Consider the following 15,088-nt stretch of genomic DNA (forward strand, 5'->3'; position numbering starts at 1 on the left):
AGTCTTGTCTCTCAGCATTATCTAATGATGTAATGAATCCATGTATATCTGGTGACAAGTCTTAAACTGTTTGTTTTTTAAACAGTCAAACATGGAGGCACGTCATGTTCTTTTTTTTACCACACACAGTTCCAAAACACACTGATAAAATGATCAGTTCAGAACATTTCATGCATAAGCACATAGATGCATTCTCACAAAAACACACTCACCCCTTTTCCAAAACCCAGAGATAGGCTGCTCCACTCTCACTGGCTATGACAAGCTGCTCAGAAACATGAGGACTAGAAAAGAAATAAGGAAATAAATTAGGACATGGAGTTTGTCTTACAGTGCGTCTTTTTTCCCCCTATGGGCAGATATATACATATAAAAGAAGATAAAAGGAGCATGTACCCAAGTAGTACAGAGATTAAACTCCCCAATGGTAATTTGACGTTTTTTAATCATGTAATCACAAACCGCAATTCAGACATAAAACAATCATTCAAGTACGATATGAATGGTGTACTTTAAAGCAGGCCTACCTAGAGCCAACAACGCTGAATATTCAACTGAATTGTAGATAATATAGACATGTTCTTATGCCCTGGTTCCCCATACCGGTATGACGAGTATCATAATCAAACAGACGCTTTGCTCTGCGGCGATACTGTATTGATGTTCACTGATTACAATTGAATTTAGAAAATCTCTATCAATTATTTAGTCAAGGTAAAAAAAAGAAAAAAACAGGGAGAAAAATAAATGGAATAATATCTTCTGTGAAAGTTTTTTAAACATTTCTAGCAAGATTTTTAATCTTCTTAGATAAATGTATTAGACCAAGGATACGTTTTGCAAATTTAGGTTTGGTGAATTGATTATCTGCATTTGAACGATTCATTTTACTGCTTATTTGTAAAACAGTCTAAATCTTTAGTATAACAGCTAGTTACTGACTAGATATATGACTCAAGATTGTAACATGCATGTTTAAAGCAAAAAAATATATTAAAATGCGTTGGTAAGTGTGAATTTAATATTGAATAGATAACATTAAACATTCATTTAGTATATAGACAAATTTGTCACCACACACAGGACTTTTTTTTTGCAGCCATTAGATGAAACTTTGCTTTCAAGATCTCAAATAAATTACGTTTCCCTTAATTTAAAACGTAGGAAAAGGGAAAGGAATTCAACTTGAGTGTTAATAAATAACATTTATTATTGTACGAGCAACTAATAGTACGAGCAAACGGAGATACAAGAGCCCAAATTTCAAAGGCACGAGCAAACCCACGCTGCCGGTTCCCCGCTTTCAGCCGAGGGAAGAAATCAGCCGCTTAGTTGACGTATCGCTCGGTCGCTCTCGTTGTTCAGTGCAGCAAAATCTTAACTTTCTTTAGTTATATTTTTATTTCACTAGAAATCTTAAAAAATGTCTCCCAAGAAAATCAGTGATAGTGCTGGGAAAAAGAAAGTAAATAGAATTACCACTGAAACCAAGAAGGAAATGCGCGTCTCACACTCGCAATCAACCACTACCTTTACTACTGAGTGAGTGTTAAATTATGTTTATGTTACAGTAATTTGTGGTGTATTTGTTAAAATACGCTACAAATACTTTTTAAGTGCAGAAATAAGCGATCGAATGAGATCTCGGAACGGATTAAATCGCTTTTACATTCATTCTTATAGGAAAAATTTGTTCGAATGTACGAGCAAATGGACCTACGAGCAATTTTCATGAACGAATTATGCTCGTCCAACAGGGTTTTACTGTATAATTTGCATAAGAGTGCAGCTGTGTTGCCTGACTGATTTTAGCCAGTTCTTAACCCCATCATAAGAAACAGACAAATAACCTTATAAAATGCACTTAAATTGTGGTAATAAAAAAGCTAATTAAGGAATTTTCAATGCTGTATAGTAAAATAGTAGGATTTACAATTAACCTATGCTCCATGAAATGATATTTTACATGGGTTTTAGTGAAAGATCTTGAATGGCCTGCTTTTTCCAGACAAGCATTTGACTTGTAAATACTTTGGTATACAGAGGACTTAATGGCCAACTCAATGACTGCAAGTTGTTCGGGTCCTGCGACTGCAAAATAAGCCCAAATTATCACCCCACCACCATTCTTCTTGACAGTTGGTATGAGGTGTTTGTTCTGTAATGCTATGTTTGGGTTTGGCCATAGCCAAATGAGGCACTGTGCATTATGGCATTTCAGACATTTCATACAGCTTATATTTTGATCAAACGCAACTTGCAAACCTAAGATGTGTGGCCCTGTTTTTTGTTGTTTGTTAGAGACAAAAGGCTTTCCCTGGCAGCCCTTACAAACAAAACATACTTCAGTCGCTCTCTGAGTGTACTGACATGAACTTGAGCATTTTACATTTAACTAAGGCCTGCAGAGTCTGAGTCGTTCCTTGCCTTTGTGTTAAAACACACACACACACACACACACACACACACACACACACACACACACACACACACACACACACACCCCCCCATAACAGGTGGTCACACTTGCTCATGATCAGTAATCAAGAGCATTTAATTAGCAGCATCTGGCTGCTACCTAGTCCCTTACATCCTGTTGAAGCATTAAAGTTTAGTTTGATTTCTGTAAAATAAAAACATTGACAGTGCAACGTGTCATGTGTTGTTCATCTGAGGTTAAATTAGCCTAATTGCTAAGATGATTACCAGATGATTTTCATTGCATCCTGATACATAAAATCATTGAATTCAAAGAGAAGTACTTTCACATGCATGAAGGTGTGCGCTAATCACATGACCCAAGATGCCACAATTCTTTTAACTGTTAATAAAATTTGTATTTTGTACATTCTTGAATGCTAAGCATCTGCACACAATTCTTCTCATTGGTCTTTAATGAAATAATCTTACCATTAAAACACCCCAAAGATGAAGAAACAAACAATAGCCCACCTGACATTAAGGCTGGTGGCACGTTCCTTCAACTGCACCACTTCTGCTGGACAAGGACGTTGAGAGTTTCTTAATAACCAGGCTGAACAGAAATGATCTGAGCGCAAACCTATAAATCCTACAAACAAACAGACAAACAGATGAATTTCAGGCACAAAAGGTCACCAGTAAAAAGACAAAAATCAAAAAAAAAAAAAAAAAAATTTGGGAAAAATCGCTATTTGCATGTTATTACAACATGATGGGTACCATTTGCAATGGAAATATATTAAATAAAACAAGGCTATATTTCATTCAGCAAATTTGTCAACAGATATTTCAATCATATACCTCCACTGTTTATTATTCTTACCTACATCGTCCACCTGGGCCACACTGACCTGCCTCACTGGTCCATTCAGTGTGAAGAACAAAGGGTTTTCTGCCACACTCACAACAGGAGGTTTATCTTTACTGAATTCCAGACCCATTGGGTGAAAATCTGTAGAACTACAATTAAGTACTGTAAACTAACAATGAAAGCAGGATTGCAAAATATGAACTTTAAACGTCATGATGATCATATACAATTTATATCACATGGCATGAAAAAGAACTTCAGGCCTAAATTGCAAGGATTGTACTGAAGCTGCTTCAACACTTTGCCAATGCTACTGACTGCAGCTATAGATGACATGACATATCAGCTACACTATTTGTATTTGCTCTAATGTCAGTTATCAGGAGTGTGAGTCAAGGAATATTGTGAGAAATAAACATGCTCATGTTTGGAATCAATAAAACCCAAACTTCATGGTAAGCAATGTGTTAATTACCATAATGCAAGTTATGTAATAACATTTACAGCAAACGTTACATCAAATAGATCTTTGTATACGGAAGCATTCCTATGTCCACACGTGTACATGCTCTGCACTGGATTAAAATTGCTTTGTAGGTTTCTATCACAAAAGCTAGCCTTATCAAATGAATACACTAACCAGCCTGATTGTAATGTTATTTTTGCAAAATTCAAAAAGAAAAAGGATACTGATGGTGCGCAGAGATTCTTCACTCGGATAAATCAGAAAGGTTTCATTCTCACATTCCAGACTTGGAAGGCAGGCGAGGGCACCCCCAGTTGTGGCTGGTTGAAAGTATTCCAGTTCCTCCTGATGGCGCAACTCCTCATGCAGAAGCTCTGCAAGGAGAGAGGAGGGAATGTCGGGGATAATGTCACCCAGAAGATGGTGATATTGGCTCGCCCGAAACGAATGCTGCAACTCGCACCTGCAAAGCAAAACAAAAATCAAATGACGCGTGTGCGCCCACACACACACACACACACACACACACACACACACACACACGGTCTATAAGACGGCACCATAAAATGGAATAAAAAAAGGAACTAATCTTTAACGAAAAACACAATTCAACAAAACAATGTAACAGTTTTGAAATTAAACTGAATCTAAAAATGCTTTTTTTAAAAAATAAAAAAAGAATAAAAGATTGATGGTGTGAAGAAGGGCCTTACTTTTTCTTATTTAGGTTGTTTAGATATTTCTTCATATTACTCACTCTTGCAGCTTCCTGGAATAAAAATATATTTTAAAGACAAAAACAGTATATCACTACATAGACGTTGACACAAACACAAAACTATACAACCTTTGTAAAACACATAAATCCACCTTATGATGTTGCCCTCTAGAAAAAGTGAAGTGCTCTCCGAGCAGCCGGCCCATCACTGAGAACGCATCCATGCAGTGCTCCACATAGTAATACTGCATCTATTTATTTATTTATTTACACACAAATAAATAAATAAATAAACAAACAAAAAAGGGGAAAATTACTTGGGCTACACATGAAAGATGTTAGAAATATTTGAAAGTACTATGTAGTTACATGTAGATAACTTACATGTTCAAAGAAGGCATCTGGACTGACAGGTTGACCACAGAATTCTTCAGTACCTTGGAAAAAAATGTAACAAATATTTAAACTAAACTTTTGAGAGCTGGTTGGGCTGCTAAAGTTACGGGTTGGCGTGACAGCAAGATAACAGACGTCTGCGAAAATGGAGGCCAGTGCAGCGTCAACTGGCAGCAGGAAAAAGTGAGTTCAACGTAGTCCAAGGCATGTAAGCGTTTTATATTAAACGCAACAAAGAAAACTGTACCTGGAAGTAATGCAAAGAGGAGCTAGTGTGGCAAGAAAGTACCACAGTGATGCATGAGCACAAGAAAAGAATACACACTGGTATCATTGATGAAGGGGGGGGGAAAGAAATCTGTACAACTAACGTGACTCGTAAGCACGAGGTTGCGCAATCAGCTCGCTCGTGACAGTGATGGATTCTATTAAAATGATGCTAACAAACACTAAATCAAACGCAGCAACTAACAGAAGCCGTAAACGATTACATTTTTGTCACTGTTGTGGTTTTCAGTGAATGCTGTTGCATTTGTACACCAATGCATGCATGGATATAATAATTATGAATATATGAAAATATATAGGTTTTTTTTTTTAATTAAGCCTGTTAGCTTTATGCGTTTCTCTGTTCCATTCCCTTTTAATGGCAATTTCTACAACAGTTAACTTCTGTTTTCAAACATGATTAACTGCAGCTTTACTGCGTTCAAATGCTTGTTTTGAATGTTTGTTTATTTCATTTATGTTTGTCATTTAAATAAAATAATTCATTATATATTCTAGATGCTAATATCTAAATGAACAAAAATTCTATTTTTTAAACAAAAATTGTCAAAACTATATTTTAAATAGATGTTTTTTTTAAACATGGTTGTCAACTTGCCATCTGCAAAATACAATACAAATATTGATTTACACAAAATGCTTTATCTTGCATACTCCACTGCTGTTTTGTTTTAGAAAGAAAAAGCCCAGCATGAGGGAATTTGTTCAAGGAGAAATCACCCATGCATCCTTGGGGGTGATCCCAAAGTAATAAATGTTTTTGGTGTATGCTTCATTTAAATTTTTTCCCATTGTAACAGTCCTTCTATTAGACATAGCATCGATCACAGATTTTAATGAGTGCGATATTAATAACATTGAATTCTTCACTAAATTGGCTATGAACACATCACCAACAGAACAAATAAAAGGTCCATGTTTTAGCTGTTAGTTTTGCCATAGACAGCTAAATTGGCCAAAAATTATACCAGGAGGAAACCAGCATTAACATAAGGTTTTAAACAATAAATTAATTTTTATCCTACATAAAAAAAATATGAAAAAAAAATCCAAAAAACATTACAAAATTCAAACCCTAAATAAATAAATGCAGATGACTTTAAATCACCTCAGGTTAACTCGTTTAGCTTAATCCCAGTACTCCAGAATGTGAAATAATAAATTGCGAGTAATATTTTTGCCTAGATCGCCACCTGCGACCACATAAATGTGCACGTTATGAGGGAATAATCTGCATGTTGTGACTATGTGAGTGTTCTGTAAGGAATGGTCTGTCACATATTTATAAAAAATTTCATAATTTTTCAAACAGTCTCCATCTCTGTCCAACTCTTCCACTGATGACACGTTAGTAAAAAAAAAAAAAAAAAAAAAGGAGGCTGCAGTTGTGCCAGCGTTGGAAAGAGGGAGCGCGACAGACACACAGAGGACCATCTTTCTGTCAGTCAGTGAAAACATAAATAAATGTGCCAAAAACATTTGAAAAACTTTTTGGATTCAAGAGTTTATAGCTGAGGTAAGATCACGAGACGCAAAAAATGTTTTGCAACTTCTGCTCTAAAGCGGGCAGAAAAACTGCAGGAAAAACTGATTTCATTACCAGAACAAATAATAATAATAAAAAAAAAAGACAGTAAGAAAACATGGTGAGAGTCAAAAGCATAAAAATGCTTGTAGCGCCTGATCGCTTCAGTTCCCAGGCCATGGTGTAAAAAGATGGCACATGACAGGATGACTGGAAGTAAATGTTTTACATTTTTAAAAGTTCATTCTTGTGTGGCACTTTAAAATATAATTTGCTGCCTGATATTATTCTCATAGGAGCAAATTGCTTCTTGATAAAAAATTTGTCTGGAGCCCTGAATCCAATTTAGAGTTTTTGTTCACAGACACAATCTCATTTATTACTTAAATCTCAGATTTTTTTTTTACTTGGAGCTGCACTGCAATGGAAAACATGGATTGTAATAGTAAAACTGTAGTGTAGCTATGTTTTGTAGTACAGGACAGAAAACATGATTTTACTCTAAAGGATTATGGTTTATAAATGAGAATTTTTCCTTGCCATTTTACATCAGCAACAGCAGAAGCAGGTGATGTGGGGTTGCTGCAGCTGTCACTACAATTCTATAGTCTCCTGATGAGCATATTGAAGGATAAACCTTCAGCCTGTGGCCTGCTTTCATGTTGTTTTCTGCCATGCACTTGGTCATGTCAAAGTTGGCAAAACTGAATAGATAAAAAAAAAAAATAGTATGGAAAATAAAATATGGAATAAACATAAAAGTGAATGGCAGAAAACAACAAAAAAAGCATGCTAAAGTAAGAATTAGACTTTCCATATTTTCTGCTCACTACTGAGCAGAAAATATGGAAAGTTTATTTAACTTACTTTTGTATTTTTTTCCTTTTTCACTTGGTTACTTAATTCCAGCTCACCTACTAGCTCTCTTCTACTATACGACAGCTTCCAACTAAGATGTTTTTCCTCTGAAACATGTGAAGCCAAACCAATGCATGCTCTATTTTCGACCTTTAGAAAACACTGTAATTTGCTCTGAAAATCGCTCTGCACTACTGTGAAATCATAATGCACTGAAGTGGGAGCATTTTGATATGTAACGAATTCTAAAACGGATGTATTGTGGATGGAAGAGCTGTACACTACCTGGTGAAGGAGAGAGAAGTGGTGTTACAATTGGCTCGGTAGGGACCCACACCTCTCCATCCACCATATGCTGTGGTTGAAACCGGTGTTGAAACTCTTCCTCGACCCCTGTCTGAGACACAATCAGATATATGCTGTTAAACACACGTTTTTATCACAGGAAACTTCGAGAGTTATGAAATACAGAAACTCCTAAGAAGAAACCTACAGATAACATCTAAAACTACTCACTGAAAGCAGACATTACTGCTGTGCCCAAGTAACTACGAACAGAGAGCAAGGTCTTCAAACATACGTTTCTCCACGACAGACCGATGTCTTGTGAGACAGAACAGATCTTGGGATGTGTTTGGAAGACTATTACTCTGAAAATCTTGATAAAAACCCATGGGGAAAAAGGAAAAGGTTTGCAGATACACACTGCACAACCAACCAATATCAAATATATATCCATATATACACACACACACACACCAATATATCATATATAATGTATTCTCTTATCTTTCATCCATCTGTTAGAGAAGTGAAGAAAAGAGTGCAGACAGGGTGAAGTGGGTGGAGAAGAGTGATAGCAGGAGTGATTTGTGATAGAAGGGTATCTGCAAGAGTGAAAAGGGAAAGTTTATAACGCAATGTTATAAACAATGTTACATGGTTTAGAGACTGACATTGAGTAAAAGACTCTGCTAGCTGCAGCAGGGAGCTACAGCTAGCAGAGCTGAAGATGTGGAGGTTTTTGTTGGGAGTGATGAGAATGGACAGGATTAGAAATTAGTTGGTAGAAAAATACTGAGGAAGGAGGAAAAGAGGAAGGCCAAGGAGAAGGTTTATGGTTGTGGTGACAGAAGACATGCAGGTAGTTGGTTTGAAAGAGGCAGATGTAGAGGACAGAGGGGGGTATAATGGGTCTAATGGGAGAAGCCAAAAGAAAAATAATTGTAATCTATAATTGTAAATTGCTTTTGGTATACATTTTTACTCTGTACTGCTCGAACACAGATTTCCCACTGGGATGAATCAGCTGCTTGATCCATCTATCTTCAAGTATTATGTGTCATAAGTACAGATGTCAGTGACCTTTTGAACAATTAAATTCTTAAGTGAGGCTCATTGCACAAACCGTCACTGACATCTGAACATATGACAAATAAAACAGTCATATGTTATTGGTTATAAAACAGGAAAAGCTATTAATCACAGAGTCCAGAAAGCAAACTATAAAGGAGGAAGCACCCATATAAATATAATCTGCACATGTTGCAGCAGTGGCAGGCGGTCAGGAAACACTATCAGAAGCACTGACCTACATTTACAACCTAAATTCTATTTGTTCCATTAAATTGTTATTGATTCATTCCCAACAGTTTATTCTCTTCATCTCGTAGTGTTTCTCTTGGCTGCACTGCTTCCAGTACGTGGATGTTAGATTTTTTTGTGCTGCCATGTCAATCAAATCTGCCCAGGGCCTTCAAAGTCTCTACTTCAGGCCCTTTTACCATTGAGAATATTACCAACGGGTCTGTTTCTTTAACCAAACATTTCATATTCTCCTCACAGCAACAGCTAGCTGGCCCAGAGTAGCATTTTTCCATCCTCTGATTGGTTGGTCAGAGGGAAACTGTAACAGCCAAGTTCGACTGGCAAAACATGTAGCGCTCTGCACACATGAATACATCAGAGTTAGACTGTTTTTAAATGCCTATGGAGGAAGAGAAATTGATTTGGTCTCAGACATACTTAAAAATACATTTTCAAGAAAAGCTAGACATCGTGAGGAGGTCGGCCAACCCTGAAGCTAGCTAGTGTCTCTCAGTCTGGGAAAGGGTTTGCTCTCCACTTCCAGACCAGAGAATACGAGCGAAACCACGGGTTTACGGCCTCTGAGGAGCGGTGCAAATTACGAGTCTGCATCTTTGGTGAGTAGATTGTATTTTATTTACATTGTAATGTTTTTGTCATGTTATTAGACAAATATTGATTCTGAACTGCTCCAGATGATGTAGGTGGCACAGTTCCATATGTGAAATGTCTCACTCTCTTTAATGCCACGCGTTGATATATTGCAATTTTGTATTGTATTGATGGTTTCTATAATCGTGACGTGATAGTGGTGGTATTAAGAGGTGGATTAAGTCAGGTAAATCCCCACTGAAGGCCCAGGTACCAAATGCACGGCCCGCCACTGTCTTCCAGTCATTCAGTGTACTAGAAAACAGGTAGTTAATAGCAGTTAAGCAATTTTTAAAAAGTGTAAACACATTCCCCTGTTTTTTTTATAGGATATGATTGTGACCTGGACAGCAAGACCTGTTCTCTGTATTTTGGTTCTTAGTATGATGGTTCTCTAGTTTCCACCCCCCACCCAGCCCTTTTTTTAAACCCCACTGGTATGTGGATTGAGAAGCATAAAATTAGCCCTCGATATGAATCATCTTCTGAATGCACGTGTGGTGCACTGTGATGGACTGGTGTCCTGCCCCAATCCCAGTATTTCTAGCACATGCTTTAGATCCACCATGAAACTTCCCAGGATAAAGCTGATACTGAAGATTAATCACTCTCTCAAAACCTTTTTTTTTTTTTTTGCAAAAACATGCACACATTTAGTAAATATACCAGCAAAAATGAAATACAATCAAACACGTGGATTAAAATCGCATAAATAAATAAATTTCACAAAGTGAACAATAAATCAAATTTAACCAAATTGTTTCATACAACAGTTGAATTTTTTTTTTTTTCCTTTTTTTTCTGGATCCTCCCCAGAAATACCCGAGACGTTAACGGATTCAAAAGAGAAACACAAATTGAATTACATGTTCACATTTAAATGAATTCACTTCCCATTTCGTTTAACTTGGTTAAAAAAAAACAAAATGTATTGATATAAACTATATTTCAAATACCTGAAAAGATGCCCTGGTTGTCTCGAGCAGACGTTCGTAGGAGCCCTGGCCTCCATAATCATGCGTCCATTTTAAATTCGGAGGTCCGTCCAAATAAAAATGTGGGAAAAGCTGTTGAGGAAATTTATAATCCATGTTGAAGAGCGAAACCGGCTAATTCCAGGCTAAAGACAAGTTAAGGCATGTCCGGCTCACGTACGCCGGCTCTCACGTGGGGATATCACGCTTTTAAGTTATTCCTTAGCTAATTTCTACTGCGACGCAAACACACGGTTCACATAAGAAACAGATTAAAGCTAAATATGACGCAGCTACACACGATTTTGCGTTAAAACGCGCGAGAAAACGAGAGCGCACGTGGCCACGGACCAAACCCTCAGCAACCGCGCGCTCCGGCCAAACGTGCGTAGCAGGGTATCAGCTGACCCACAGCGAGGCGGAACCGGCCATGAAATGGTTTTTCAAAATAAAAGTCAAAGAGCGATTTCTTTTAAAGTTTACATTTAGAGTTCATTATACTAGAATCTGACCATAGTCATGGTATACTGTCAAATGGCACTTATAGGATAAACAAGCTCTTAATTAATGCTCAAAAAACATTCTTTATGTGCTGTTTCTCCATCATTGAACCAGCTCTGGCATGGAGGAGTTGTTGTTGAATCTACAGCTAATGTTGAGCTAATTTATTGCTCCGGAGCACCTGGTTCCACAACTTCACTGTAAAAGACTGTAGAAAGGACATTTCTCATAATCACACGTCATCCAAATGAGGATGGGTTTTACTTTGATGAGATGTTGAAGTCTTCTTTGAACAATGGATTGTGATACCTTCACCCCTGATCTGTGTAGATGTGTAACTGACTGTTGATTTTAGATTTTTCTTCACAGCTTTCAAAATATTTTTGTCATCAACTGCTGTTACTGCTTTCCTTGGCCAGCCTGTTCCCTGTCTGTTTTTTTATAATACCAGTGTTTTATTTGTTTCTTAAGACATTCCAAATTGTTGTATTAGTTAGCCCCATTCTGGGGCTCTGATTGATTTTCTATCTATGTATTGCTTCAAAATGCTTGCTTTTCATCCATAGACAGCTTGACCTTTATGATGGATTGTCCTTTTTAACAACAAAGGTTTTTGTGGTGAAACCCCAGAGTTGACATTCAGAACTATTCATTAAAAAAGTCTCCTCTTATGGAGGATGGTTAAAACCCACCCATTGTTGAAGTGTGACAAACAGATGTGTCTTGTTGCCTATGTCATATTTTATATATATATATGTATATATATATATATATATATATATATATATATATATATATATATATATATATATATATATATACACACACACTTCAAAAATGTTCATCACACTTCAAAAATGTTGTTGAAACACACACACACACACACACACACACACACACACACACACACACACACACATATATATATATATATATATATATATATATATATATATATATATATATATATATATATATAAAGTGAAGTGAAGTCATTTAATTTTGAAATGAAAAATCAGTGCTAAGTGTTACTAAGATTAATTTATTTTCAGTATCCTGGGTTTAAGTGGAAGCAGACATTGTCCTGGGAGCACTTGGCACAGAGAGGGAATGCACCCTGGATGTTTGCACCTTGCTGTTTAGTTGTTGAAAAACTCATGTTTAGCGCATGAATTTGCTAAACATGAGTGTAAACTTGGATACCGTGACTAAATCCACCATCTTTTTTTTTCAGTAATATAACCATATAACAAGTTACACATCCTTGTCGTACACAAACCTCGTTTCTTTTACATCCAAACCCTGCTGAGAAACAGTGAAAAAATAAATAAAAAGGAACCAAAAAAATAACTCCACAGGATATATGGAGGAAAAAGAACACAAGATCAAAGGTCATGAATGGTAAAATATACTTGGGGTTATCAGCAAGTCGAATGATGCTCATGTTATGCAGGATGTAACAGTAGGCAGGAAGAGTGCATAAAGAGACAGAATAATAGACAAGGTATATAGTAAATGAGAGATAAAACAAGGAAAAAGAGCATCGTGGCATGTTCAGATTGTTAGTCATACTTCACTTTTCTTTTTATCACTAGTCACAGAAGAAACATCAGAGTAGCACAAAAGACCACATTAATAATATAGAAATAAATAAACAGTCCTAAACTCGCTGAGATTGATAGGCATTTATTTTTGTGGTAATAGTTATAGTGCAACGAAAACTATAAACCAATAAAAGGAATTTTAAATGTGCAGTCTGTCTACAGTAAAAATATATTTACATACACATTTCTCCTTCATAACAATACACTTTCAAATAAAATGTCTCTCTGTACACTTTTTAAGTGTACACACACACACACACACACACACACACACACACATACATACATCACAGTAGTACAATAGGCCCTTTATAGTCCTGGCTATTCAAATGGCTCACCATGTTTTGTCCATGTATAATGGATAGCTGTTTGAAACCAAATAGCCGAGTCTTTGCACACCTGATCTGAATGCTAATTCCTCTTTCCTACTGTTACAAAGATAATAATTATGATAAAAAAAAGAAAAGAAATCTGTTTCTACTCCTTAAAGCTGTCAAATATGCATTGCATCTGATTAGCAGACTTTTCCATATTGTTTGTAACATTTGTAACAGTTTCTATGTTTCACAAATCTTCAAGGTCACTTTTGTGAAATTGATATGCAATAGATCTTGCTGGCTTCATTTTTCTGGCTAAAAAATATAGCTTCTCTGCACTAAAGCAACCCCCGACTTCATTTATAATTTCAATAAAGGTTCGATCAAATATAAAAATATCCAAATTTAAGTGGAAATGCTGAGCATCTTTCCTTGCGTGTCATAAAGTAAAGCCGGGAGCCGGTTGTCCTAGACATGAGCACAAACAGAAATGGGTCCAAACAGCAGTGAAGGCAACAGAGACACACAACCACATTAAAGTAGGTGTAGAAATTGTCATCTCCGCTCGTGTATATGCGTACATAGTGTAGGAAGTGTATGCAGCTGCTTGGGCTGAAACAAATGACGAAGATGAGAAAGACCAACGTGCTGGCCTTGATGTAGACACTCCAGTCATGGTGTGACCGGTTCAAATGCCATACACTTGAGGCAAAACACGCTGTGGTGATAAGCAGAGGAAGCAGGAAGCCTAATAACGTTAACCCTATGTTGTAATACACCAGGAAGTTGTAAACGCTGACATCTATAGGAAGGACATCGTGGCATGTGGTGATTCCAAGCTGAGGGATGTAGTAGCTCTGATGTACTAGAAGATTGGGCAACATTGCTAGCGAAAACACAAGCCACACCCCTAAACTAGTCCAGGCCGTGCAGGAGCGCTTGGGAAGGCTTTTGTAAAAGAAGGGGTGTACCACAGCTAGGTAGCGCTTGATGCTTACACATGCTAGTGTGTGTGCCGAGCAATACAAGTTGCCATAGAAGCAGGCAGTGGTGAAACGGCACGCAGCTTCACCAAACGTCCAGTTATTGCCCGAAAAGTGATAATGTGCTTTGAGCAGCAGGCTGAGCAAGAGAAGGAGGTCTGACGCTGCCAGGCTGCAGCACAGTATGGCCACTGATACCACACGAACTTTAGTGCCAATCGAAATCAAAATGCCAACATTGGCAGGAACTCCTATGACAATCGCCACCACATAGATTGATGGGATGATTCGTGTGCTCAGTGAACTCTTTAGGTATTGGCCGCTGCTATTGTCCAACAATTTAAGGGCCGGAACCACAGCTTTATAGGAATGTGTTTGCATTTCCGTCGAATTTGGAGGAAGAGGAAGCTGAATGGGGATGGCGTGACCCTGAAATGTTCTTGGGTTAATAACACTTGTATTGTTACTGCCAGTTTTCTGCTGTTGACCTAAACAAAAAAAAAAAAGGAGTTAGGTTTTAGTGCTTTGCTAATTAAAATGCTGCTAGATTAAATTTCCATTTTCTTTAAAAAGACTCGATACTACTAGCCCTCAGCATATGCCATATGATGGCAAATATCATGCACTTGGAAACAGTCACTTGTTAAAAATCAGACATTTTCCAAGATGATTCATTTCCAGCATTGTGTAAGTTTTAGTAGCATACGTATCTGTCCATTGTGAAACCGTGCTTCATTTAATGGTCTAATTATTCCTGAGTCTTATGTCTTATTATTGGGGGATAAACTAAATTCAGTTCTTCCACTTTCTTGTGTTCTGTCAGCAGCTATTTTTTTTTATCACCTCCTGTGTTACTGTAGTTCACGCTGACAATAAATTGCATCAAGCAATATTTATATAATCGTATAGTGATAAGAGTTGTCATACA

General features: G+C 37.0%; 3 protein-coding genes across 6 annotated transcripts in view; 1 reads left to right on the top strand and 2 right to left on the bottom strand.

Annotated features, from left to right (window-relative positions):
* taf1c (TATA-box binding protein associated factor, RNA polymerase I subunit C) overlaps positions 1–11,159 on the bottom strand; it is a 26,592-nt gene extending 15,433 nt beyond the window's left edge. For all 4 annotated transcript variants that reach the window (XM_046868377.1, XM_046868373.1, XM_046868376.1 and 1 more), the window contains exons 1-9: positions 10,738–11,159; positions 7,829–7,940; positions 4,861–4,913; positions 4,629–4,727; positions 4,472–4,527; positions 3,983–4,221; positions 3,305–3,433; positions 2,953–3,070; positions 213–284 (exon numbers count right to left, since the gene is read on the bottom strand). In XM_046868377.1, the coding sequence (XP_046724333.1) occupies positions 213–284; positions 2,953–3,070; positions 3,305–3,433; positions 3,983–4,221; positions 4,472–4,527; positions 4,629–4,727; positions 4,861–4,913; positions 7,829–7,940; positions 10,738–10,872 (1,013 nt within the window). In that variant the 5' untranslated portion in view covers positions 10,873–11,159. The remainder of the gene's footprint in view (positions 1–212; positions 285–2,952; positions 3,071–3,304; positions 3,434–3,982; positions 4,222–4,471; positions 4,528–4,628; positions 4,728–4,860; positions 4,914–7,828; positions 7,941–10,737) is intronic.
* The window catches only part of wdr38 (WD repeat domain 38), a 22,738-nt gene continuing 17,223 nt past the window's right edge, over positions 9,574–15,088 (top strand). Inside the window, exon 1 of the mRNA XM_046868380.1 lies at positions 9,574–9,747. The gene's annotated coding sequence lies outside the window, so the exon portion shown is untranslated. The remainder of the gene's footprint in view (positions 9,748–15,088) is intronic.
* Positions 12,927–15,088, bottom strand: part of LOC124398279 (proteinase-activated receptor 3) — a 2,855-nt gene continuing 693 nt past the window's right edge. Inside the window, exon 2 of the mRNA XM_046868378.1 lies at positions 12,927–14,648. Within this exon, the coding sequence (XP_046724334.1) occupies positions 13,561–14,648 (1,088 nt within the window). The 3' untranslated portion in view covers positions 12,927–13,560. The remainder of the gene's footprint in view (positions 14,649–15,088) is intronic.

This window comes from Silurus meridionalis, chromosome 15 (genome assembly GCF_014805685.1).
Source record: "Silurus meridionalis isolate SWU-2019-XX chromosome 15, ASM1480568v1, whole genome shotgun sequence".
NCBI classification, from domain to species: domain Eukaryota; kingdom Metazoa; phylum Chordata; class Actinopteri; order Siluriformes; family Siluridae; genus Silurus; species Silurus meridionalis.